The 25564-nt window shown below is 47.1% G+C and overlaps 1 protein-coding gene across 3 annotated transcripts in view; it reads right to left on the reverse strand.

Annotated features, from left to right (window-relative positions):
- Nucleotides 1-314: 314 nt before the first annotated feature.
- Nucleotides 315-25564, reverse strand: part of LOC125946090 (uncharacterized) — a 30949-nt gene continuing 5699 nt past the window's right edge. For 2 of the 3 annotated variants that reach the window (XM_049668548.1, XM_049668549.1), the window contains exons 2-5: nt 9522-10495; nt 7281-8226; nt 2405-2774; nt 315-619 (exon numbers count right to left, since the gene is read on the reverse strand). In XM_049668548.1, the coding sequence (XP_049524505.1) occupies nt 2415-2774; nt 7281-8226; nt 9522-10420 (2205 nt within the window). In that variant the 5' untranslated portion in view covers nt 10421-10495 and the 3' untranslated portion in view covers nt 315-619; nt 2405-2414. Of the gene's footprint in view, nt 620-1821; nt 1912-2404; nt 2775-7280; nt 8227-9521; nt 10496-25564 lie in introns of those variants that run through there. The other variant, XM_049668550.1, reaches the window with a different exon arrangement.

The raw sequence follows: 25564 nt of genomic DNA on the forward strand, positions 1-25564 counted from the left end.
TCGGACCACATTCGTCAAACATACTCTTGTAGTTCCAAAAGGAACCATGCAGCACGGTAGATGCGGCAAAAGCACAGACAAACATAGTTGGCGATGGCAGCGCCACCGCGTGTCCACAAATCTTTCTTGTTCTTTTGACAAGAAAGATTTGTGGACAAATCTTTCTGTCGTCTGACCAACGTCCAGACGACTGCTTCCAAAATTAGTCTGTCTTGCTTGATTTGCATGTGTTTCAACAGATGTTTGTAAATGTGACGGTAGTGCTCCCAAGTGACATGGGAGCACTACCGTCAGGAACTCGCCGTCACAATTCAGGACTGCAGTCACAGTGCCGATGCCGTTCTAAATGGCTATTTGCCAAATGAACACCAGCAGCTCTACGATAGGACACCTTCATCATTACGGGAACACAGCCAACTAGAAAACGCGCAGGAACCGGCGGCTTCGTAGCACCAGCGGGCTTCCGCGGTGTGGCCAGAGTGACGAGTCAAGAGGTTGCCAACCGAGTCGAAGTACTTGATGCGTGGCTCCCCCTGGTTACAGCCCTACGTCGACGCAAAAGGGACCCGCCTTGCCCTGGTCTACGCACAGACTTGGAAGCCCTGCTTGTTGCTGATCCCTGCAGGGTGCAAGCAAGTGTAAGAAAATCCATCGAGAGATCATTGCCAAGACGAACAAGGGATCGATAGTCATGCAAACGCGCACTCGCTGATGCAGCATACAAACTGGGAAGATCCAATATATCGTCGCTATTAGGTTTATGTTTCTCACTAATAGAAGCTCATTACACCAACAAATTTCTACTTGCACACTTACTTTAATCATAGACAAGTTATTAATCCACATGCTCGGATGAGAACAAGAAGGAAATGAAAGATACACAACAATCGTCTAAATATATATAAGTTGGACTTACAACCTAAGAACAGCCACATAAGTTATTGAGTAGCAGCTTGGCAGCAATTATAACGAAACTCGCCCTAATCACTAGTTCTACTGTAGCACTGCATGGGAATATAAAATTAGAATATTACAGTAAGAGAATTCAAGCAAAAAAAAAAAAAAAAACATCACTACAGCTTGACATGTGGTGTTGTGTGCCTTGGCAATCAATGTTTTCGATAATAGAGCAGGTCAGTAGGAAGTTACCTGACTAAACAAAACGAATAAATTGAGGTATAAGACTCGCTATGTCTTGAGCCAGGCCGCTGCATGTGCCCAGCCCGGTTCAGCAACATAGAAGATGACCCAGCACGAAGGCTGGAGTGCCACGTCATGATATTCTTATTGCACGTCACCACCTTCACCACCAATGACATCTCAGGATACGAAGCCAAATCTAAGTCGAATAAAAGCTATCAGAATAAACTTTTCAGCGTACTCTTAGGCTTGCTAGTATTATATCATATATGGTTTATGTCAGCAACCTTCGTTTAAAGAAACACGAGAACCAAAAATGCCACGTCAGTTTCTCTTTGCACACACACACATAACAATTGCTAGTATACGGCTGTACAAGAAACCTTTCAAGTTTCTTTATTCATAGCTATCCCTTTTTTTTTTCTCCTCACACCATTCCAATAACCCCAACTGAAGTACCAAGCCCTGCGTAACAGGGCTGCCATCTTCCCCCATAATTAAACTCTTCAACATTTTCGTTTAAACAATTATCAATTAATAATAAACAACTATGTGAAAGCGATTGAATCCTTCTCGGTGATATCGCAACAGCTTCATTCATTTATAGGAGAACCAGTAGAGGAATAAATGTAAACTGTAAAGTTGTTTTGGGATACCAAGTATCACTGAAAGAGTGCCCAACCTAATGCACATTATTTGGAACCTGCCGTGGTGATGCTCTGGCTGTCATTGCGTTGCGAAGTACGAGCTCGCGGGTATGATCCCCGGCACCTGCGGTATTATTTCGACGATAGCGAGATTCAAGAACCCTCGTGTATCCTGCATTCACTGCGCATAAGAACATCTCAGGTGGTCACGTGTAATCCGCAGTACACCTCATAATCAGTTTACACATTACTACACTTAATTTCCCCGATGCTTTCCTTGGCTTCATTGTCTGTTGGCTTCATGTGGTCATCATAATCAGCTAGTGATTTTCGCATATAAAACCACAGAATTTGATTATTTTCTGGATCATTTACATTATATGAACTCTCTCATATTAGTTGGGTGTTCGTAAGTGAATCTATGAAAACAGTTGATATAATGAAAAGTACATCTATGTTATGGTATTTAGGCCAATACATTTTTCCTTCCACATTCACGGCGGAATTATCTTTTTATCATCTTGTTAGTAATCAACAAGCTTAAACCATATGCCACCACCCTCCCCCTCACCGTCCCCACTGGACATAAAAGCAATTTACAAGTGCTTTTTACTGACCTTGAGTGCCTCAGTTTTGCAGAACGTCTGCTATCTTCAGGAAATCGCGGATGTTCAGCCAGCAGTCGTGGTTGATGTCGCTGAGCTGTGGCCTGGCATCGGGATGACCCAGGCACTTCATCTTCTCCTTGACGACACCAGCCATTCGCATAAACTCTTCGAGGCTACAGCGGCGGACACGAAGCCAGGCGCTGCTGATCATCTTCTTGGCTTCGGCACTGGAGACACCCGCACCTTCCCTCACCATTTCGAGGAGGCGTGGATGGTCGTGCATCAGCTCCATGTCACGTGCCCCTTTGACGCCATCTTGCTCGCCTACCACGAACTGTGCAGCGGCCGAGACAGCGGACGCATTCCTTCTGGTCGCTTCCTGCATGCAGAAACAGCAGAAGATGCGGTTAAAAATCAAGGAATGGTGATAACCGTGTAAAGGTCAAACATTACAAGCGTTTTATAGTTTGCACACAAATTGAAGTCCGCAACGTTCGCGAATAGAAAAGAAAATGAAAACTAGCTTGGTTGAAGTACGTAATGTACCTGCAGATGTAATCGCGCTAATCGCCTATAAGAAATCTCAGCAACCTGCAATAAGGATTCTGATGTAAAGCACAATTGAGGGGGTCGTAGAATATTGAACATAGCAATCTGCAGCACCAACATTCACAAGAAATGTTTGAAAAAATTGCAGCGAGTGAGGGCAATAAATGGATATGTTCAGTGGTCATTTCCTTTCTTGTGTTTCGTGGGCACAAGAATGGCCCAAGCATTCGACAGGATCCACGTGCGCGCTGCCAGATCTCAGAGGCCATAGTAAACATCTATTCACACGATGCCTCGATAATGCCATACAAAAGAGAGGTGGGTGCATTAGGTGCATCACATTGGGCGGGCACTACCTCTGCCAGATAAAGGCGGCACCGTCCTCTGAACAAATCGCCAACTTGTTCGAAATATGCTTTAGATACCATATTATATATATATACAGTCGAGTCCAGCTACAACGGGGACACACGAAAAATTTCGTTGTGGCGGAACTTCGTTGATGCGAATTGGTATGTATATACCGTATTTTCGCGATACTAAGCACCCCCCCCCCTCTATTTTCGCGAAAAAAATTGGGGGAGAAGTTTGCATGCGAATCTAATGGCGTTTTTCACTGGTCGATCTGGAGCAGGATTTTTTGCTCCACGGCTGCGAATCCGCATTTCACTGGTCGAGCTGGAGCGGGTTCGCGCTTTTCAGTTGTTGTTTCGGATCAACTCGCTCCGCGCCGGATCGCTGTCACTTGCTCCGCTGCCGAGGCGCGGATTCGGGCGGAAATAGGACGAAAGGTACGTCACTTTCACTCGCTGGGGGACGGCGATCTTGGTGGCCATGGAAACATGCAGAGCGGAAGTCGATTTTTGCGACGTGTGTGCGCAGACTTCCGGTACGATTCAGCGCGGAGCATTTTCGCTCTCCACTGGCAGATTAGGGTTGGTGAATTGCGAGCGCTCGCTCCAGGATTTCGGCGGCCGCTCCAGATCGACCAGTGAAAAACGCCATAAGCAACCGCCTTTTTGTTAAGAAGAGCGCGTAGCCAAGGCCGCCTCGTGACGCCCGCGAGCCGCGCGTAGCCGGAGCCGTCGCACTCCCGAGGTGGCACGGCATCTGCAGCGCGATCCCGCCGCACAGTCGGACTGCAGAGCCGCGCGGACTCGTGACGCCCGCGCGCTGCGGGCGTCACGAGTCCGTCTCTGTGACACTCGGCTCCGGCTACGCGCGGCGCGCAAGCGTCACGGGAGATTTTTCGAATCTAAGCACCTCCCCCCCCCCCTCACTTTGGGCATCGCGATCACGAAAAAAAGGGGGTGCTTAGAATCGAGTAAATACGGTACGTATGCCAAACGGCAAAGCCGCGAACGACACCGAAACCATCGTCAGGGAAATCTTCGCGATGGCAGTGGGCGGCAAAGGTTGAGAGGTACCGAAGGCAGTCGATAAAGTGTCAACTTCACGAGAGAATGCATTTTCCGCCGCTGTTACAGCATTTTTCGTACATTGCGGCTGACGCCTAATCCAACGCGCGTGCCCGGCTGGTTGCGAAACACTCATTTTGAGGCACACGCACCTTCACAATGAAGCGGTTTGAATTATCGCAATTTCACTGCATATTTATGACAAAGTCGGCAAGCTTGCGCTTACCGGAAGTTTTATTTCCCGAAGTCGGTCAGCCTGGATTTCTTACGCTTCACGGCAAGCAAAGACGTTACGCGAGTCTCAGAGTCCGTTAAAAGAGCCATCGCATTGTCGTGGGTACGGATAACTTTTCTGATGAGGCGAAAATGAACCATTGCTTTCAAAGCAGTCGCCGGAGTCGGTGTGTCTAGCGGATAGTCATTTTCCCCAAACGACGAGACGTTAGCATCTTGTTGACAACAGCGGCTGCGGCGCGGCCGCTATCTTGAAATGCGAAGTGCAGAAAGTGAGCGCCCGCGCGGGCCTCATCTTCAAAGCGATCTGCGATGGGGGCAAAGTGCAACTAGTGCCGGTAGAGTCGTGTGCTTTCGACGTTTAGTTCGCGGTGAAGCGAGTGACGGCAGAGAGGTCAATTCGTTCGCTGTTATTGCCGCGTCTCACTCCAGCGTGTTGACACGGAGTTTCCGCGGTCATCGAGCGAGATCTGTTCACGTTTATCTGTGTGCGTGTGACACCGTGCCCGGTAATTTAGTTAGCGAATGTTTACAAGAAAACTACTATCTTTAGTTCATATAGCTGTCTACTAACTTGCTATCGCAACCGATGCTTCGCAGGCGAAACTGCGAGATTTTTTCTTTTGCTTTCTGCCTCGGCGATCGTATGTGCCTTCTCCTCGAGAGAGAGAAGTTTACGCTTCATCGTTGGCGTATCCATTTCACCCGGACACACACCACAGAAAACGGCAGCGATTGTGGTGATCCCCTAGCAGTGTCGCGCAGACGCGTGGTGATCACGCGTGGCTATGGATTGCAGTGGCTTAAACCGGTACTTTGAATTTGATTTCGTTCGCGAAAACCTCGTTGAAGCGGACATACGATCGTCACAGCTTTGGAAGGGCCTTCTAATTTGACTACTCGGCAGTTTCAATTTCAATTCAGTCACAGTTTCGTTCTCGAAAAGTTCGTTGAAGCGGAAATACCGAATAAAACACCTTCGTTATGAAGGGACTTTTTTTGTATTACTTTCTATGGGCAGCTGACGGGGAATCCGAAAATCTACGTTGTGGCGGAAATTTCGTTGTAGCGGCATTCGTTGTAGGGGGATTCGACCGTATATATATATATATATATATATATATATATACTTGAAGACAACACAAAAATGGCAATTTGTGGACTGCTTCGGAAAAAAAGAAAACAATTTATCTGTATGCTCCTCCGATAAAATGCCTGAGTCGTATGTGATTGAAGCATTCAGACGGCATCTTTACCCAAACCTAATGACGAAAGCTTACTAAACTGGAGAAAAACCGTACCAAATATCGTATAATAGGAGGCACTTAACGGTACATTCTATTTATTAAGCTGGTGTGCACAAAAAAAATTGGAGGACGTTTAAGCTTCGCCTTGAAGAGTGGAACGCGTAGTGTTATCGGACCCCGTTCGCATAGCATTTTTCTTTAGTTGGCTTCACTGCAACACAGAACGTGGGAAAGCCAGCTTACAAAGACCAAACTTACACCGATCCCCTTAAAGTCGGCTTCATTTTTAAACAGAAATGCATTGCTGGGAAGACGTTTTTCCAGGGGCAATATAAGTCGTCTTATATTAAAATGTGACGGCCCTAGGACCTTTTTTTTATTATGTTACTAATTGTTTGCTATTGCCCCGACGTGCGTGTCCAAAACGCATTAGGCATGCCAAGTCCCTATTTGACCTGCCGAGGATGCGAGCGCCATCTGGATAAGATTTTCGCAAGTAGCCTACCGAAGCGCGCCGCTGTTGGTATGGCAGAAAGGCTGGAAAAGAGGTTTGTGTTTGAGTTTCCTCGTAACAGAATTATGTTTCCTCGTACATTCAAATTACAGTGACGCCACCGTGTCTGTAGGTTGTGGTGAAATTGTAGTTTACCATTTTTCTGATGGATTTCATTGTGAGAAATTCCATGTTTGTTCACTAACACCTTGCACCACGCGGAGGGCCTGCGCGGTCGGGTGGTTCGGGATGATTTGCTCCGCCACGGACGCCGGCATCCACGCAGACGCCGGATTTTCTGTGACACGGGGCCCTTAACGCTATAGCGTTAAAAGAATAAAGCGAACAGGTACCAGAAGTTATGTGCGCCAACTGCCAAGAGAATTTGCCTCTCGATTACTCTTCGCTAAGCCTAAGTCGGCAAGTCCCATAGAGTTTCGTGACAAAATCACCAGAGAGAAGGATGGTTCTGAGATCAATGAGCTATCACGTGAATGATGGTTAATACATGGATATGTCAACATGTGCTTGTGGCATCAAAGTTTTTTGTGAAGGCTTCTAAGGCGTTATTTCCTTAATAATTTACTAATCACTAACATATTTCTAAAGACAGCAAAGGCAATTAGTCTCAGCATATACGCATAAATATTGCAAATTGTGGCGCCTGTGACGCAATATGTTACCGTAATTGATTAATATGCAAAGCCACAAAACTTTCTAAGCAAATCTAGGCGAAGTTTAAGGAGATCCGTGTGCTGTCCCTCATTCCTGTCCTTGTAAGAAAGGCACACGCACTGCTAATCTAGACACTCGCATCAAAGTTCTTTCTTGTAATTTCTGAAGAAAGCTATTCAGCACGTTCTATGCCTGCGCTGTTTTCTTTAGCATATCACTTTCCTTGGGATCGGGAACAAACAAAAACAGCAGTTAGATATGAGTCATACCAAGATGTCCGCCAGCGCCATGTTCTTGAAGTCCGATGTTCCCGGGAACGCTTCGGCCATGTGCACAAAGCAGCAGCCCTCTTTTCCACATATTTCATTATGCATGGCATAGGAAACACAGGCCGGAGTTATGGTGAGATCTATGAGCCGGCAACTCTCGCTGGCACCATCCGCGAGCACTTTCAAGTCATTGTCGGACAGCAGCACTCCTGTAACGCTGACTCTGACTAGTTTGAGGTTGGACGCCAGTGCTGATAGAAGTTGCGTGTGCACGTCCCGACGCTCCTGTTTTGTAGGAAGGTTCCAAATGTGACTAATGTTTAGGTCGACATCAATGAGCGAAGACGGGCCCCTCAGACATGCAGCCAAGGCGGAGAATGCCTTGCGATTGAAGTAGTCACAATTAACCCACAGTGTCGTTATGTGAGCACAGTCACCAACAAATTTTAAAGCAGAGTTAATTGAACGCATGGAGATGTTTCTGCTGAACCATAAATTGCTTGCACTGATGGCTACGCTGCTAATTTGGGGGCACTGCTGCAGCTGTTTCGTGCTGTTGTACATGTAATGCCCCTTGATGACCACTCGATCGTTCAGCCGTTGCTCTCGAATCGCGTTGGAGACCCTGTCTAGCCTGTCAATGCAGGGCAAAGAGTTGACGATCACCAACTTCAGAGCGTTATTACCCGCGACTGCGTCGAAGAAGGCGCAGCACTCAGGTTCGCTGAAGGCGCGCAAATCGATGCAGAGCTGGTTGAGCGCCGAGTTTGGTTTTCGAAGGGCTGCGAGCCAGGGCTCCACCCCTTGCGCAGCTTTGCTGTCTGGAAGCTGGGCACTAGAAGACCAGACTGGAGCTTGGCATCCGCAGTTCGTCGAAGGCAGTGTCAGGGTGCGTAGTGTGACGCTCTGAGTGACCACTTCCGCGAAGAGGGTGACTGCGTCTATGCTAGAAACACATATAGGAAAGACGTTTTAGATGAACACTGACTGACCCCAAGAAAAAAACAAAATCAACACCCTTGAGAAAAACAATAAACGATAAAGTACCAAACAAAACTATTTTCACAGACTGGAATTCACATTCCTTAACGTGCAGAAGAATTGCACTCAGTCTCAGCTACTGTGAAGCCTGTGCCATCCGCCATATTCGAGGTCTGTGACCTCGAATGCCACAAGCAGAAAAGCAACAGAAAGATGTCCACTACTACTCCGAGCGGAGGCGTGGTAAGGCAGAATAGACGCCAAAAGGCCGACGGGTGGCGACACAACCTTGCAGGTGCTGTGCCAGCTTGCCATGGTATGGTTATTTACACCCTCTCCTCAGGTCTACAGTCAGTCCTTTTTCAGATAAAGGAAGACCACATTGCGCTTAAAGTACCCACAGAGTTTCGGCAATGTTCACGGTTCCAGAACGGTCCAAATGAAAGAAAACATTTCGATGCTCATGACACGCTAACGTGTTGGGTTCAGGTTCCTGCGTGATATTCAAAAACTTCCATGTTTAATTGTTATTTTTGCCAGTAGTAATAATCATAATAATGAACATAATATTGATCATAATAATTACAAGAATGTGTGAAACCAACAACTTAATAGACTAAACTGATTTACTGTACAGAGTGTCATTAAATTTATTCACAAGTGAAAAATTTCCCGATTAACGCCTTTGTTTTGAATCACAAAAAGGGAAGATGTAGAAACTACTGATGGTAGATGTAGTAGACAGGTCTAGTTTACCATGTTCAGCTGAATGGCAGGCTTCATTTTTCGTGTGCAGAATGCTACAGGACCCGTTACGTTTAGCGTACGCCCGTTATTTCTCATATTTAATGTTACCGGCCTTGGCTGGAGAACGTAAGCATGGTGGCAACAAATCTCCGGGCCCGGCTGCCTGATTCGAACTGTATTTAGCGTTGCTGTCACAGAACTCAAGTTTTTTGTACAAATTGAATGTGTATAACGACTTTCGCTTAGTCTCAAACCTAATTAGTAAAGTAAAGATACAATTAGTAAATGGTTTACTGAACTTTCAACTGAAGGCTTGCTCAAGAGTATTAAAAACGCAACTATATTCTTTCAGAGAGCCGTGCATTATTCAGACGTAGGCGTCATACTCGGAATACAATATACAGATGATGCGTGAGGCATTACAGGGTTAATACAGCGAAATTCGGGTAAAAAGACATTGTGAAATGTCTCAATGATAGCTACATTTCAGAAAACAATGTCAGCTATACTTACAATATTCTCCTCGTCAAGACGATGTCCACAGTCAGTTCTTGTAAATTATTCATCGTGCCGAACACCTCGATGAGTTCCCTCAGGAGGAAACCGCTATCCAAAATGTTGGCAGATCTGAGGGTGAGCTTCTGCAGCGTGGACTCTTCTCTGGAAAGGTATCTGATGAAGAGCGGGTGGGAATCTTTGTCGCAGGAGAGGAACACGCATTCTCCGACGGCGAGGTCGGTGATGCTGTTGTTTTCAATGAGCTCCTGGACCAGCCGAGAAGCTTGGATATCTGTCAGTATAAGGTCTGCAACGTCGAGAGTCGTCAGATGATACATGTTTAGGTCAAATGAACTACAAGACATATCCGTATCAATTCCCCATTCCTTCTGAGAGTCGTAAACCTTGAAGGCAAGACTCTCGAGCTGCGAGAGAGATTTGATAACCTTGAACATGCATGCTGCGCTGTCAGATGTGAAAACATTTCCCCAGACAGTAACACTTTTCAAAGAGCAATGGCGTTTTACTGCTTGGAGCAACGAACGGCGTTGCGTCAAGTTGCAATTGAATTCCACCGCTGTAATGCAGTGGTGCTGGCCGAGTAGACACTCAACAAGGTCCAGTGCTTTCGCTTTACGGGGGTCTTCCATTGATCCATACAAGACACACCCGCAAGTGCTTGACTTGGCGACCGCAATGAGGGCACCCGCTCTGCCCTTTGCTCGTCTGTCTTCCCTAAGCTCCAGGCCAGCGCCAAGAAGTACCTCGTTGAATACACGACAGTGCTCCAGTAATCGACAGCTCGCATTGTGCTCATTTGTGCAGGGGAGGTTGAGGGCGTTCCATTCTGTGCAGCACATGTCGGGTGTGCTTGTGGTGGCGATCGCATGTTCTACTGGCGGCACTTGCGACATGATTCACCAGTTCGCCGGGTGCCGAATCGCAGATCTTCCACGCGGACGCAGCCTTTCAGATGTCTCGCATAGGACCTGCAAGTAAGAACAAATGGCGCCAACAGTGTTAACGAATAAACACTTCATCATCGTCATCATCATCATCAGCCTATATTTATGTCCACTGCAGGATGAAGGCCTCTCCCTGCGATCTCCAATTACCCCTGTCTTGCGCTAGCGTATTCCAACTTGCGCCTGCGAATTTCCTAACTTCATCATCCCACCTGGTTTTCTGTCGTCCTCGACTGCGCTTCCCTTCTCTTGGTATCCATTCTGTAACCCTAATAGTCCACCGGTTATCCATCCTACGCATTACATGGCCTTCCCAGCTCCATTTCTTCCGCTTAATGTCAACTAGAATATCGTCTACCCCCGTTTGTTCTCTGATCCACACCGCTCTCTTCCTGTCTTTTAACGTTACTCCTAAGATTTTTCGTTCCATCGCTCTTGTGCGGTCCTTAACTTGTTCTCGAGCTTCTTTGTTATCCTCCAAGTTTCTGACCCATATGTTAGCACCGGTAGAATGCAATGATTGTACACTTTTCTTTTCAACGACAGTGGTAAGCTCCCAGTCAGGATTTGGCAATGCCTGCCGTATGCACTCCAACCCAATTTTATTCTTCTGTAAATTTCTTTCTCGTGATCAGGGTCCCCTGTGAGTAATTGACCTAGATAAACATACTCCTTTACAGACTCTAGAGGCTGACTGGCGATCATGAATTCTTGTTCCCTTGCCAGGCTATTGAACATTATCTTTGTCTTCTGCATATTCATGTTCAACCCAATTCTTACGCTTTCTCGATTAAGGTCCTCAATCATTTGTTGTAATTTGTCTCCATTATTGCTGAATAGGACAATGTCATCTGCAAACCGAAGGTTGCTGAGATATTTGCCGTCGATCCTCACTCCTAAGCCTTCCCAGTCTAAGAGCTTGAATACTTCTTCGAAGCATGCAGTGAATAGCATTGGAGAGATTGTGTCTCCTTGCCTGACCCCTTTCTTGATAGGTAACTTTATACTTTTCTTGTGGAGAACCAAGGTAGCTGTGGAATCCTTGTAGATATTTGCTAAGATATTCACGTATGCCTCCTGTACTCCTTGATTATGCAATGCCTCTATGACTGCTGGTATCTCTACTGAATCAAATGCTTTTTCATAATCTATGAAAGCCATATAGAGAGGTTGATTGTACTCCGCATATTTCTCGATTACCTGATTGATGACATGGATATGATTCATCGTAGAATATCCCTTCCTGAAGCCAGCCTGTTCTCTTGGTTGGCTGAAGTCAAGTGTTGCCCCGATTCTATTGGAAATTATCTTGGTGAATATTTTATATAATACTGATAGTAAGCTAATGGGTCTGTAATTCTTCAATTCTTTAACGTCTCCCTTCTTATGGATTAGTATAATGTTGGCATTGTTCCAGCTCTCTGGTACACTGGAAGTTGACAGGCATTGCGTATAAAGGGCCGCAAGCTTTTCAAGCATGATATCTCCTCCATCTTTGATTAAATCTACTGTTATTCCATCTTCTCCAGCCGCTTTTCCACTGGTCATGTCTTTCAAGGCCCTTCTAACTTCATCGCGAGTTATAGAAGGAGCTTGTGTATCTGGTTCATCACTATTTCGAATGGAAGAAGCTTGGCTGTTTTGGCTACTGTACAGTTCAGTATGGAATTCTTCCGCTGCTTTTACTATGTCATCTAAATTGCTGATGATATTACCATGCTTATCTTTCAGTGCATACATCTTGCCTTGTTCTATGCCAAGCTTTCTTTTTACTGATTTCATGCTGTGTCCATATTTTACGGCTTCCTCAATCTTTCCCACGTTATAATTTCGAATATCGCTTACTTTCTTCTTGTTGATCAGTTTTGACAGTTCAGCGAATTCTATCTGATCTCTTGAGTTGGACACTTTCATGTTTTGACGTTTCTTTATTAGGTCCTTTGTTTCTTGGGAGAGCTTCCCTACTGGATGCCTTGGTGCCTTACCTCCCACTTCAATTGCTGCTTCTGAGATCAGCCTAGTTACGGTTTCATTCATTACCTCCATGTTATCTTCCATCTTCCTGTTCTAAAGCTGCATATTTGTTTGCGAGCACCAGCCTGAATTGGTCTGCTTTCACCCTTACTGCGTCTAGGTTGGCCTGTTTCCTCTTGACTAATTTCACTCTTTCTCTCTTCAAATTGAGACAAATCCTAGACCTCACTAACCTATGGTCACTGCACTTTACCTTACCTAACACTTCTACATTCTGCACTATGCTTGGATCGGCAGAGAGTATGAAATCTATTTCATTCCTTGTTTCTCCATTAGGGCTTTTCCATGTCCACTTCCTGTTGTTGCGCTTCCTGAAGAATGTATTCATTATTCGGAGCCTATTCCTTTCCGCGAATTCTACCAACATCTCTCCTCTTGCATTCCTAACTTCTTAATAACAATTACTTCCCATTAAATCATTGTCAACGCGCTCCTATCAAGGTAAGTCCTTTTTTTTTTGTTGTGGAGCATGTTTTTACCACAATGGGATAAACCCATTCATTATGGGATAAACACTTTATTTATTTCCGGCATTGACCTCAATATCTTTTTAAATTTCTAAGCAACAGCACATTTTATGGTACAGCTACCGCTACGCTATACCAGCCTAGCAAGTACTGCGCCCAGGCAGCTAAGCTCGAGTACATGCATGTAACTGGGTGAGGGAGATAAATGCGAAAAACTACCATGTGGACAGTGATATTACAATGACGTCGCCAGCGTGATGAACCGTCTCTGAGCTCGGGTTCGAAATCGCGCCGACACTAGTTCCGCATTAGCCACCCAATTGCTGCTGTCTATATACATCATGACACTTACGTCTCTCAATTGCCAGAGTCTTGGAATTTCAATATATTCCCGCTATCTGATCGCTTGGCGTAAAAACTAAAAGAGTACTCGTGTACGGCCAACCTAATGCAACCGTGAAACATCTAAACGCCAATTAATAAAAAAAAATTTCTGGGTCAGCCACCGGCATTGTTCTTTCGCATTAGAAGTCTAGTAGATCTAAAATCAGCACGCTATGTCTATGTAGCGTCTACGTAGCCTCTTGTATGAGGCCGATGGTATTGCTCAACACAGCCAACACAGCGGTTTGTAAACTAGCATAATACATACAAGCATTGTCCTTTGGCATTGCCTTTTTGCCATGTAAAGCGGTATTATCCAAAGGAGATCGAATAAAATGAATCCGATGGCTATTTATAAGGACGCAACTTCAGTAGAACGAGTGAATGCGTCATAGAGACAACTGGACGAAGAAGACCGAAAAAACAAATATCGGTTTTCTTCCTATTTTCCACGAAAAAAAAAGAACACTGGCCAACCTCACAATAACAACTTCCATGGTCATGTCACATGCTGGGACCATGCGCTATATGGAACAAACAGAAATATAAGCACCCATCTATCAACGCTTCGGACGCTCGCGCAGTCCGCAGCTGGTCGTTCGAGCACTCCACAAGTGTGATTCACATTGTACGGTATGCTTTTATTACTAACCAAAATTATTTTATTCATGGACAGACACCTCACCCAACAAATGACGTATTCGGGCAATGCATATTTAGATAACAATTTAAACGCTTGTCAAAGTAAACAGCACAGCTTATTTACAGCAAGTCGGTGCCCACGCTGCTAGTATTGTCTTGTGCTTTGTAACTACTCCTGCCTGCTAAATTAAAGCGAGAATGCTTCAGTAAAATCACATTCGTTAAACGAAGTTTAATAAAACACTACTGATCTCCCAGGCTAATTCTAGGCTATATGACAGGCACGCACACATCGAGCTGGGTGCTCCGTCTGCCTCAACGCTAGCAGAAACTTCGGCCATGGAAATTAAATCACTTCAGTGCGTCTCATAGAAACGTTTCCCACGTAGAACACGCAACGTCATAGTGAATGTCCGCGCTAGCGCGAAGACACTACCAGAAACTGCATACCATTCGGAGTGCTCGTGCAAGCCAATTGCCCATAGATGGCGCCACTGCCTACGCAATATGGCGGCGCCCATTCAGATTAATCGTACTTTTGGTAACAGCGCAAAATCAAACAAGAACAAAAGCAATAAATACACAACAGCACGGTGCTTCTTCGTTTTGTTTTTGTTTGCTTTTTCGCTGTTATCCAAAGTACGATGTATCCTAACCAACTCGCCCCCTTGCTATCTTGCCACATTTAAGTGAACTTGACCAAAGGTGAAATATTTTGAAGCCTGAGCTAAATTAAAAGGCAACATACATTGTGTTGTCGTTGTGGTTGTAATAACAGTGCATAATAACATCCGAACTAATACCTTGTTGCATATGATAGAAAATATATTTCCTTATAAGATAGATTTAACTCTGGCCCAACTCCAATGCTGCCTATTCAAATGCATGTAAAACGCAGAAACGCTTTTCTGAGAAAAGAGAGAGAGAGAGGAACTTTATTTATTTCCGGCAGATTGATGGGCTGGGTTCCCACCTAGGAGCCAGCGGAGAGACCGTGTCTCCCGGCAGCTATCTCGGCCTGCTGGATAGCCCACAGTTGCTGGTCCAGGCCTGAACTGAGCAGCGCAGTCCCCCAACGCGCCCGAAGGCCCTCATTGGAGGCCGCGACCCCAGTATTGCTGATTAATGCTGGACATGCCCATAGTATGTGATCTAGTGTGGCTCTGGTGTTACAATACTGGCATAGATTGGTTGTATATAATTCGGGGTATGTATATGGTTCATGATGACAGGGTTCGTGTATGTTCGTGTTTGTAGCTGCCGCCATTGAACGGACTGGGCCCTAAAAGCACTGGGCCGATTTTAATGAAATTTGTTGCATTTGAAAGGGAACGTTGAATTCTAGTGACTGTTGGTAGTGGAATTTAGATTTAAGGACTGAAGTGCTTAAAGCAATTTTCAACGTTTTCTAATTTGGAAATAATGTAAGCATGAAGATCGGCATCAAGAACAGATATCATAGTTCTGTAAGACGTAACCATTGGAGCATTCGAAATGGACAAATTTGATATAATCATTTACAGCTCACTTGAATTGGTTAGATTGTTTGCGAGGGTTTTACAAAAGCCCTACTCACACATTAGTGGTATATTTGAGAGCCGTGTGTAAAACATCAATTTTGCCCACTTTAAGTGCACTATTTGACGCAATTTACAGAGCTTCAATTGAGAACTGTATTTATTGCTAAGTTAGAGTTGTAAATTTGTTTCACGTTCTGAACCGGTTTCTCTAGAACATATTCACTATTGTGTTAGCTGCATGAATGCATATTCATGGTTGCTTTCACCACACATTCCTCTGGCCAAAAATATTTTTACATCCTAGCACTTGTTACTTGCAGCTGACAGTTGCTTTCATGCAAATTTTTTAGCATGCGTATACAGTTACACACTCACGATTTATGAAAGCTGTAAGTCAGAAGCATAGAAGCTGAAAGTTTTGCAGGTGAAGCATGAGTGATAGGTTTGGGGAAGGTGAAATTTTGTGGAAGATGTTAAGACTTCAGCACCTGGTGAGAAAATTGCAATTTTCGTAGCCTGTGTTTGAGAACGCCTGGGCATTAGGCTTGCATGATACTTTGTAGCCCTAATGATTAAGTGTTGCTGTAAACCACTCGGCAGCTTTCTCATTATGCACCCGTATTTTCGGCGAGCATCTATGTGCTATGCTATGGCCAATATCGAGACGACATATCAGGCAGACTGACACGTGAAACACTTTAAAGCTTTTGGACTGGTATAATTTATAGCATCGGTACAATATAATGCAAGAGAGAACTTGCTTGAAAATGATAGTAATGTAGACTAGAAATATCTGCAAAAAATAGTGCTCTTGTTCGATTTTTATTTCACTTTATAGCAGACATAATGCATAACGGCTTCATAATTAAGAAATACTCCAATGCTTAAACTCTCAAACAATTATGAACTTCAGAGTTTGTAGTAGTGACAGTCGTGCAAGCTAGCCTATACATAATCACCTTTCAAGCCGCACTTCAATCAAAAGCACTTGTTTTTCTCATAGCCCAACTGACATGCTACCTTGTGAGCCTTAACCAGCTGCAGGTATTTTGTCAGCCTTTAGAATTTGTTGTGTCAATAGATCAATTAGGTCATATCTCTAAAAATCCACCAAAGTCAGGGATTCAACTACAGCTTCTCGGATTTGACGCCTGTGAGAACAAATGACATCACTTCTGTTTTTAACAGATATGACATCACATTATTTTTGATTCCGCCGGAAGTGTTCCCTCCTCACATAGATGGCACTAAGCCACATTAACTGCCTATGAACTGCTATGTTTTGAATGTACGGGGTTCTATGGAAACTTCACTACCAGGTATATTTACCTCGTTAATAGCGCATCACCGCCGTTTACATGAATGCAACGAGCAGCGAATGCAATAAGTTGAGCCGCTCGCTGAGTTCATGTAAACGCCGGTATTTTCAGTGGCTCGGGGAGGGCGATGAGGGGTATGTGATAAAGAATGACCCCTTCTAGTTCCAATATCAAGATGGCTCAAGGTGGCCCATAGTTTACGATGCACGGCAAGAACTTGACATCGACATTACTGGTTCCCTTCGCTACTTGTGCACATGGAAAGCAATGTGACTTATCCCGCTTTTGTGGTTGTCGGCCACCGTTCATTGGCTGACGCCAGTGCGTCATGCTCACCTTTCTCTTTCCTGGCCCCAAAATGACCTAAAACAAATGCGGTGCACTGGCTGCGGTGCCAAAACCAAGTTGATAATTTATGGTTGTGGGTGCATGTTTCTGAAAGCACTACTCTGATTAATAATGTTGTATTGCTCGTAGGTTTTATGATGCTCATTGGCCTAAAGGCAATATTTTACAGTAAATTTGGGACACACGACGTATTCATGTGACGCGTAGCAAATTAAAAATGAAATGATGATGCATGGGTCTCCATGACACAAGTATCATGCTTGGCTAAAGACCACTGTCATAGCTACACTTGGCCCCTTAAACTTGGAATCTTGTACGAAAAAGGACGATGAAGATATATTACTTCTTAACGTGACTTACAACAACAAAATATGATTGAGATGATAATTTGGCCACTGGATAATGCAAAGATTTTCTTCCGAGACATTAACATTTTTTGGAAGGACCGCGCTTCACTTAGATTAGCGGACGCAAGTTAAACGCAAGCCACCAATGTCCAATAACGTTATAGATGATCAGAAATTCATTAGTCAAGTTAGAAAAGCAAGAAAGTAGCCTTACTGGGGCCCTCTAACGCAAAAGTGTCGCATTCTGATATTTTCCCCAATCCACTGATGTCAAGCTTATGTAACCGTCCATGCAAGCAGCCATACCATTGTTTGAAGTGCGAAAGTAAACGCTCTCCTCGTTTATAGGGGGTCATACTTCATTGCTTTAAATTTGAATAGCATTGCTTACCTTCAGAGATTTAAAAAAAATCTAATTGGCTCACAAGGGGCAAGGAGCATGCAGCAGTGGAGAGGGTTTCAGTGAGGCAAGATTAGCGCAGTGCATGTAGATAAATGAGTGAGGAGAGTGGTGCAGGCGTGTGAGATTGGTCCACTTCCCCTTGCTGAGCTTACTGTGAATGGTCAAAATTTGCCGCGACGTGCAATGTTAATAATGCAGCTAACACACGTTATCAGCGAAGAAGAGTTGGAGAACGAGGTCGCATACGTACCGAAAGGGCTCGATAACGTTATAATGCTACACAAAATATTGTCGCAACGTCAAAAACAAAGGTCACACAGCCCTGATCAAGAGGAATAGCAGCAGGTCGTCTTTTTAATACTGCGTGTTACTGTGACTTCTTCTTCTTCACTGCGCCTTGATAGAAACGCACATGCCTGCTCGCATAGTCCTCCTCTTCATCGGAGTACAGGCGCGGCATTTGCGTCCCCCCGAAGGAAGCATCGTCCCAATGCGCAACTTAAGCAAGAGTCCGGTGTACAAAGGGCACAGAGTAACACACCGCAAAACGGAACACAAAAAAAAACCAGCAGAAAAGAACAAACGAAACTTAGTTCGACAGATACGGCTTCATCCGCACCATATGCACCACTTCGTGTAAGTGCTTGTGGCGACTGGAACTATTGTCACTGTCAGGAACGACCTCGTAGGTCACGTCGCTCAGGCATCGGATCACTCTGTACGGCCCTGAGTACCATCTTAGCAGTTTTTCGGAAAGTCCACGATGGCGTATGGGTATCCAAACTGATACTTTATCACCGGGAGTGTAGAGAACGGACCTCCGTCGAAGATCGTACCGTTTTGCATTTTGGTCTTGCTGATAGATACGTACGCGATCAAGCTGTCTGGATTCTTCGGCGCGCTGAGTAAATTCGACGACGTCGGTAGGTATGTCGTCACACTCGTGCGGCAGCATGGCATCCAACGTCGTCGTGGCTTGGCAACCGTGGACCAAGCTGAAGGGTGTCATTCGAGTAGTTTCTTGTCGAGCGGTATTGTATGCGAAAGTTACGTAAGGCAAAATATGATCCCAGTTCTTGTGTTCCACATGGACGTACATGCATAGAATGTTTGCGAGGATCTTAAGCCACTCGGTTAGTCCGTTGGTCTGGGAATTATATGCGGCTGTTTTCCGGTGGCTTGTACCACTTAGTGTGAGAACAAAGAGTCAAGAAATTCTGCAGTGAAGGCAGTTCCCCTGTCTGTGATGAGTATACTTTTGGGGCGCCGTGCCAAAGGACGTTTTCTATAAAAAAATGAGGCGCTTTGGCTGCTGTGCCCCGCTCCGTAGCTTTAGTCTCCGCGTAGCGCATCAGGTAATTGGTTGCGACAATGATCCATTTGTTGCCGGCTGTGGAAGTTGGAAATGGGCCCAGGAAATCCATTCCAACTTGGGTGAAAGGCTGTCCAAGTACCTCGACTGGAAGTAAGAGAGCTGCAGGCCTGCCGGGAGGTGCTTTGCGTCTTTGGCAGTCGGCACATGTTTGTGCATGATGTTTCACAGCAGCGGGTAGCTTTGGCCAATAGTACTTGCGTCGGAGTCGCGCCAGTGTTCTCGTGTAGCCTAGATGACCTGAGGTGGCTTCATTGTGGCATATTGTTAGTATTTCTTTTCAAAGTGGTGCCGGTACGACAAGCAGGTACGTGCTGCCACTGGCAGAAAAGTTCTTTTATAGAGAACATCATTCCGCAGACAAAATGACGGCAGTCCCCTGGCATAGAGTTGCGAGATGTCTTCTGCCTTCCAAGAAATTAATGAGTGGGAGCAGCTCTGGATCGTGGCGCTGCTCCTGTGAAATGTGACGGCATTGACGACTCCCAAATATGCAGCGTCCACGTCATCGGTACCTGCGGGCTCGACGGGTGACCGCGAAAGGCAGTCGGCGTCGGTGTGCTTCTTTCCTGATTTGTAAATTATGGTCACGTCAAACTCCTGAAGCCTAAGACTCCAGCGCGCCAGACGGCCAGATGGATCTTTTAAGTTATTCCGCCAACAAAGCGAATGATGATCGTTGACAACCTTGAACGAACGGCCGTAAAAATACGGGCAAAATTTGGTAACCGCCCACACCACGGCAAGGCATTCCTTCTCGGTAGTCAAGTAGTTTTCCTCGTACGAGAGAGAGCTCGGCTGTCGTAGGCGATTGCTTTTTCGGAGCCATCTTGCCACTGCACCAGTATGGCCCCCAGACCAGCATTGTTCACATCTGTGTGAAGTTCTGTAGAGGCTTCCAGGTCAAAGTGCGCAAGAACTGGGGGCGTTTGCAGGCGCTGGCATAGTTCGTCAAATGCTATTTGCTCATTTTCACCCCACGGAAAGGGAACATTGTCTCGTGTAAGGCATGTTAACGGGGCACCTATACGTGAGAAGTTCGCAATGAACTGTCGGTAATAGGCGCACCGCCCCAAGAAGCGCCTCACTGCCTTCTTGATGGGAAGTGTGGGGAATTTTGCCACAGCGTCTATTTTGTCTGGGTCTGCTCGTACACCCTCGTAACTGACGACGTGGCCGAGGAAGCACAGTTCTCTGAAACCAAAATGACATTTCTCGGGCTTTAACGTCAGGCCAGCCAAGCGTATGGCTTGAAGAACAGTGAGTAACTGGCTGAGGTGTTCCTCGAATGTAGCTGATGCCACATGATGTCAAGGAACGGCGACAAACGGCAGGCGAACGTCAAGAGGCGGCAGGGCGACCAGCAGCCAAAATCCAGGCAAGCACAAGCTCGGGGCGCGTGGTTACCACCAACACTGGCTTGCTTGCTGACTGCTTCGTCGTCGTCTTGTCTTCTTCATTACATTGGCCCCCAGGGAATAACGTAGCCATCCTGGCGACTTAAGGCGTTGACAGTATCGAGGGGTCATAATAGGGCTTGAGGCGAATGACGTGAACGATTTCTCGACCACGACGACGTAAGTCTTAGGACGGTGTAAAAGGCTCAACGTCATAATTGACTGGAGATGTCCGAGCGAGGATGCGGTAGGGCCCATGATATTGGGCCAGTAATTTAGACGAAAGGCCAGGCGTACTCGGAGGAATCCAAAGCTAAACCAGGGCACCGGTCGCGAGAGTAGTGAGAGGTCGGTCGGTGTCGTGCCTGAGCTTCTGTTGACCTTGGTCCTCGGTTGTCAATGAACGGGCCAATTGTCGACAATCTTCGGCATACCTGGCGACATCAGAAATTGCAGTGTACTCAGATGAGTCAGGTGTGTAGGGAAGCATAGTGTCCAGCGTGCATGATGGCTCACATCCATACAAGAGAAAGAATGGCGAGAATCCTGTAGTCGTGTGCGTAGCAGTGTTGTACGCATATGTGACGAATGGAAGGACGGTGTCCCGATTGGTCTGGTCCGACGCCGTGTACATCGTCAGCATATCCCCCAGAGTGCAATTAAATCGCTCAGTTAGGCCATTATTTTGTGGATGATATTCACTTGTCATGCGATGAACGATGTTACACTGAACGAGCAAGCCTTCAATAGCACCAGACAGGAAAACACGTCCCCTGTCGCTCAAAAGTTCACGGGGAGCACTGTGGCGCAGTACGAAGTTGCGTAAGATGAAAAACGCAACGTCTCTTGCTGTGACTGTGGGCAAAGCTGCAGTCTCGGCGTAACGCGTGAGGTGGTCCACGCCGACAATTATCCACCTATTCCCAGAGGTGGTCGAGGGAAGCGGGCTGTATAAGTCGATACCAACATGGTCAAATGGACGGGCCGGGCAAGGGAGAGGCTGAAGTGTACCGGTCGGGCATTGCAGTGGAGTCTTGCACCGCTGACAGGCAGTGCAAGCACGTATGTACTTGCACACAAATGCATACATTCCGCGCCAGTAGAATCGCTGCCGCACGCGATTGTAGGTCTTGAGAACGCCGGCATGAGCGCTTTGCGGGTCAGTGTGGAAAGCAGCGCAGATGTCCGTGCGCATGTGGCGAGGTACAACTAGAAGCCACCTCCGGCCATCAGACGCGTAATTCCGGCGATAGAGGAGATCGTGACGAATAGTGAAATGAGCGGCTTGGCGACGTAGAGTTCTTGAGGCGGGATAAGTAGATGGGTCAGTGATAAAGTCAAGGAGTTGAAAAATCCACGCATCCTTGCGTTGCTCCGACGACATGTCTGCAAAGTCAATAGGCGACAAGGGAGCCGAAGAAGCTGACGGAGAGGCTGTGTCAGACGCTAGCGGCGAGCGGGACAGTGGATCAGCGTCCAAGTGTTTGCCGCTGGATCGGTACACAACACGAATGTCATAATCTTGCAGGCGAAGCGCCTAACGACCGAGGCGCTTCGACGGCGCTTCGCTTTCAGCGACGAGAGCCAGCATAGAGCATGATGGTCCGTGACGACGTCGAAAGGACGACCATAAAGGTACGGACGAAACTTAGTCAAAGCCCAAATTATGGCGAGGCACTCTTTCTCGGTGACAGAATAATTACACTCAGCTTTCTTGAGCGTTCGACTCGCGTAGGCAACGACGTATTCTTGGTGTCCTGGTGTTTTTTGAGCCAATACTGCACCAAGGCCAACACCGCTGGCGTCAGTATGGATCTCCGTAGGCGCATTAGAGTCAAAGTGACGGAGTATCGGTGGCGACGTTAGTAAGCGCCATAGCGTTCGAAAAGATTCGTCGCACGCTGTTGACCAAGCAGACAGGCCGCAAAGTTACAGGCGGTCAGAAGGTTGGTAAGAGGCGCGATGATGGTAGCAAAGTCGCGCATAAATCGACGAAAATATGAGCAGAGCCCAATGAAACTTCTAAGTGTTTTAATGGAATTGGGCTTGGGGATATTCGGCTACGGCACGGAGCTTCGTGGGGTCCGGAACAACGCCCTCCTTGCAGACGACGTGGCCTAGTATCGTCAACTGGCGTGCAGCGAAGTGGCACTTCTTTATGTTAAGTTGAAGGCAAGCAGAGGTGAGGCACGTGAGAATCGCACGAAGACGAACAAGGTGCGCTGAAAAATTTTGAGAAAAAGCAACGATGTCGTCAAGGTAGCAGAGGCAGAGGCAGAGACTTGTAGCCACGAAGGATGTTATCCATCATCCGTTCGAAAGTAGCTGGAGCGTTGCACAATCCGAACGGCATGACGTTAAACTCATACAGTCCATCAGTAGTGACGAACGCCGTCTTAGGTCTGTCAGGGTCGGCCATTGGAACTTGCCAGTAACCCAAGCGCAAATCCAGTGACGAGAAATATTCTGCTCCTTGCAAACAATCGAGAGCATCATCGATGCGGGGCAACGGGTATACATCCTTCCGAGTTATCTTATTGAGGCGGCGATAGTCAACACAGAATCTGATAGATCCATCCTTTTTGCGCACAAGTACAACAGGAGAGGACCAGGGGCTCTGGGATGGCTGAATGACACCACGCGTAAGCATATCATCCACTTGTTCATTGATGATACGCCGTTCTGCCGCTGAAACTCGGTATGGTCGTTGGCGTAAGGGCACATGAGAACCGGTGTCAATGTGGTGTGTGACGCTCGTTGTACAACCTAAAGATGGTTGAGCGCAATCGAAGGAAGAGCGGAAGTCTCGAAGAAGGGCCAGGAGTTCGCGGCGTTGTGTTGACGATAGATCGGCAGCAATAGAAGGGTGGAAACCGTCTGGACCCGAAGGTTTGGGAACAGGTGAAGTCATGGCATTCAGTTGACGAAGAAGTTGGTCCTCTGCAAACTCGAGGAAGCGCAGGAGGTCAGCACCTTGTATGTGACCCGAAGATTCCCCACGAAGTAATGTAACGGAGGATGGGAGCCAGTTGGAAACTAACATAGTAGTAGCACCCGATTCAACCGTAAGTACAGCAAACGGCAGTCGTAGGCCGCGACGACGGAGAAGTACCTCCGATGGGGCAAACAGAACAGTTCCGCCAGGGGTGGCCGTACAGGTCAGAGGCACAAGGGTCGACGTTTCAGGGGCAATATCTGTGTCTGCAGCAATGACAAGTTTGTGAGCGTCAGGATGAGTATCCACCGAAAGAGAGGTTTGCAGTGGCGTAAGGGCCACTTCTGCACGGGAGCAGTCTATGACTGCACGATGACGTGAAAGGAAGTCCCAGCCGAGAATAACGTCGTAGGAGCATGACGGCAGCATGAAAAACTCGATGACATAAAGTTCACCTTGAATAACGACACATGCGGTGCAAACAGCTGAAGGCGCAATACACTGTGAGCTGGAAGTGCGGGGCATTAGTGCCGAGAGCGACGTGGTCACTTTTTTGATCTTGTGGCATAGGTTTTCGCAGATAACCGAAACAGTGGCCCCCGTGTCAATAAGCGTTAATGCGGCGGTTCCTTCAACATCGACGTCGATCATGTTCTGTGGCAAAATAGATGGAGGCCTTGGGCAGTTCAACGCGCATGCAGCTCTTGCCTCCAGAACTGCAGCGATCAGTTTCCCTCCTCCGTAGGAGGTCGGCGACGCATGGGTGATAGGAAGCGTCGTCGTGGAGATAGGGACCGACGGTTAGGATAGGCTGGTTGATCGTCAGGGTTGATCGACCTTGGTGGCGAGCAGGCAGACAAAGGAACAGGCCTGTCCATGACGTCAAATGGCGAAGGTGGGCATCGGCGACAGTGGCGGGCGACGTGTCCAGCGACACCACAGGCGAAACAGATGGGCCTATTATCTGGCGTTCGCCACGCGTCGGGGCGGCGGCGGAACGGAGCCGAAGGTCTGGCGAAGGCGAGCGGCGCAGCATTCGCAGCCGTCAGCCAGGCATGGGTCGGCATCGCAGGTCGAGCATACGGCGCAGGATGTTGAGGGGCCGGGCCACGACAGAAGCGTAGGTAAGTAGCACAGTGACAGGTGGTTGGTGAAGCACAGGCGGGAGGGCCTCAGCAACCTGGTTCCGAATGACGTGTTGAAGGCCTGGAGCCAAAGACTGCGAAGGCTTGTGCGTGAGAGGTAGCAATGAAAGTTGACGCGCTACCTCTTCTCGGATAAAGTCCTTGATGGTAGGTAGCAGCGGCTGTTGATTGGCAGGGAGGGCAGCTAGCTGCAAGCTTGATAGTGTGTCTGGCGTCATGAGGGCTTGGCGGGCGATCGTGCGCTGCCTACGCAACTTGTCAAAGCTCTGACACAAGGAGACGCGTGCCGCGATCGTGGTGAGATTTCTCGTGAGCAGCATCTGAAAAGCGTCGTCCTCAATGCCCTTCAGTATGTGCTTGATTTTCTCCACCTCTGCCATGGTGGGGTTGACGCGGTTGCAGAGATTAAGCACATCCTTGATGTAGCCCGTGTAATTTTCGTCCGGATGCTGCGCACGTTCACGCAAGCGCTGCTCTGCGTGAAGCTTGCAAGCCGTAGGCCAACCAAAGACGTCCGAAATGGAAGCCTTGAAAACGGACCAAGTGGGAATGTCGGTCTCGTGGTTGCGATACCACAGCTGCGCGATGTCCGCGAGATAAAACATGACGTGAGTCAACTTCGTTGAATCGTGCCATTTGTTATTCGCGCTGAACCGTTCGTATGTCAACAACCAGTCTTCAACATCGGAGTCACCGGAGCCGTAGAAGATAGGCGGATCCCGCTCACGATACATGGTGCTGCAGGTGCCAGGCGCTGCCGAAGGGTCAGTCTGAGTCGAG

This window comes from Dermacentor silvarum, chromosome 5 (genome assembly GCF_013339745.2).
Source record: "Dermacentor silvarum isolate Dsil-2018 chromosome 5, BIME_Dsil_1.4, whole genome shotgun sequence".
Classification (NCBI taxonomy): domain Eukaryota; kingdom Metazoa; phylum Arthropoda; class Arachnida; order Ixodida; family Ixodidae; genus Dermacentor; species Dermacentor silvarum.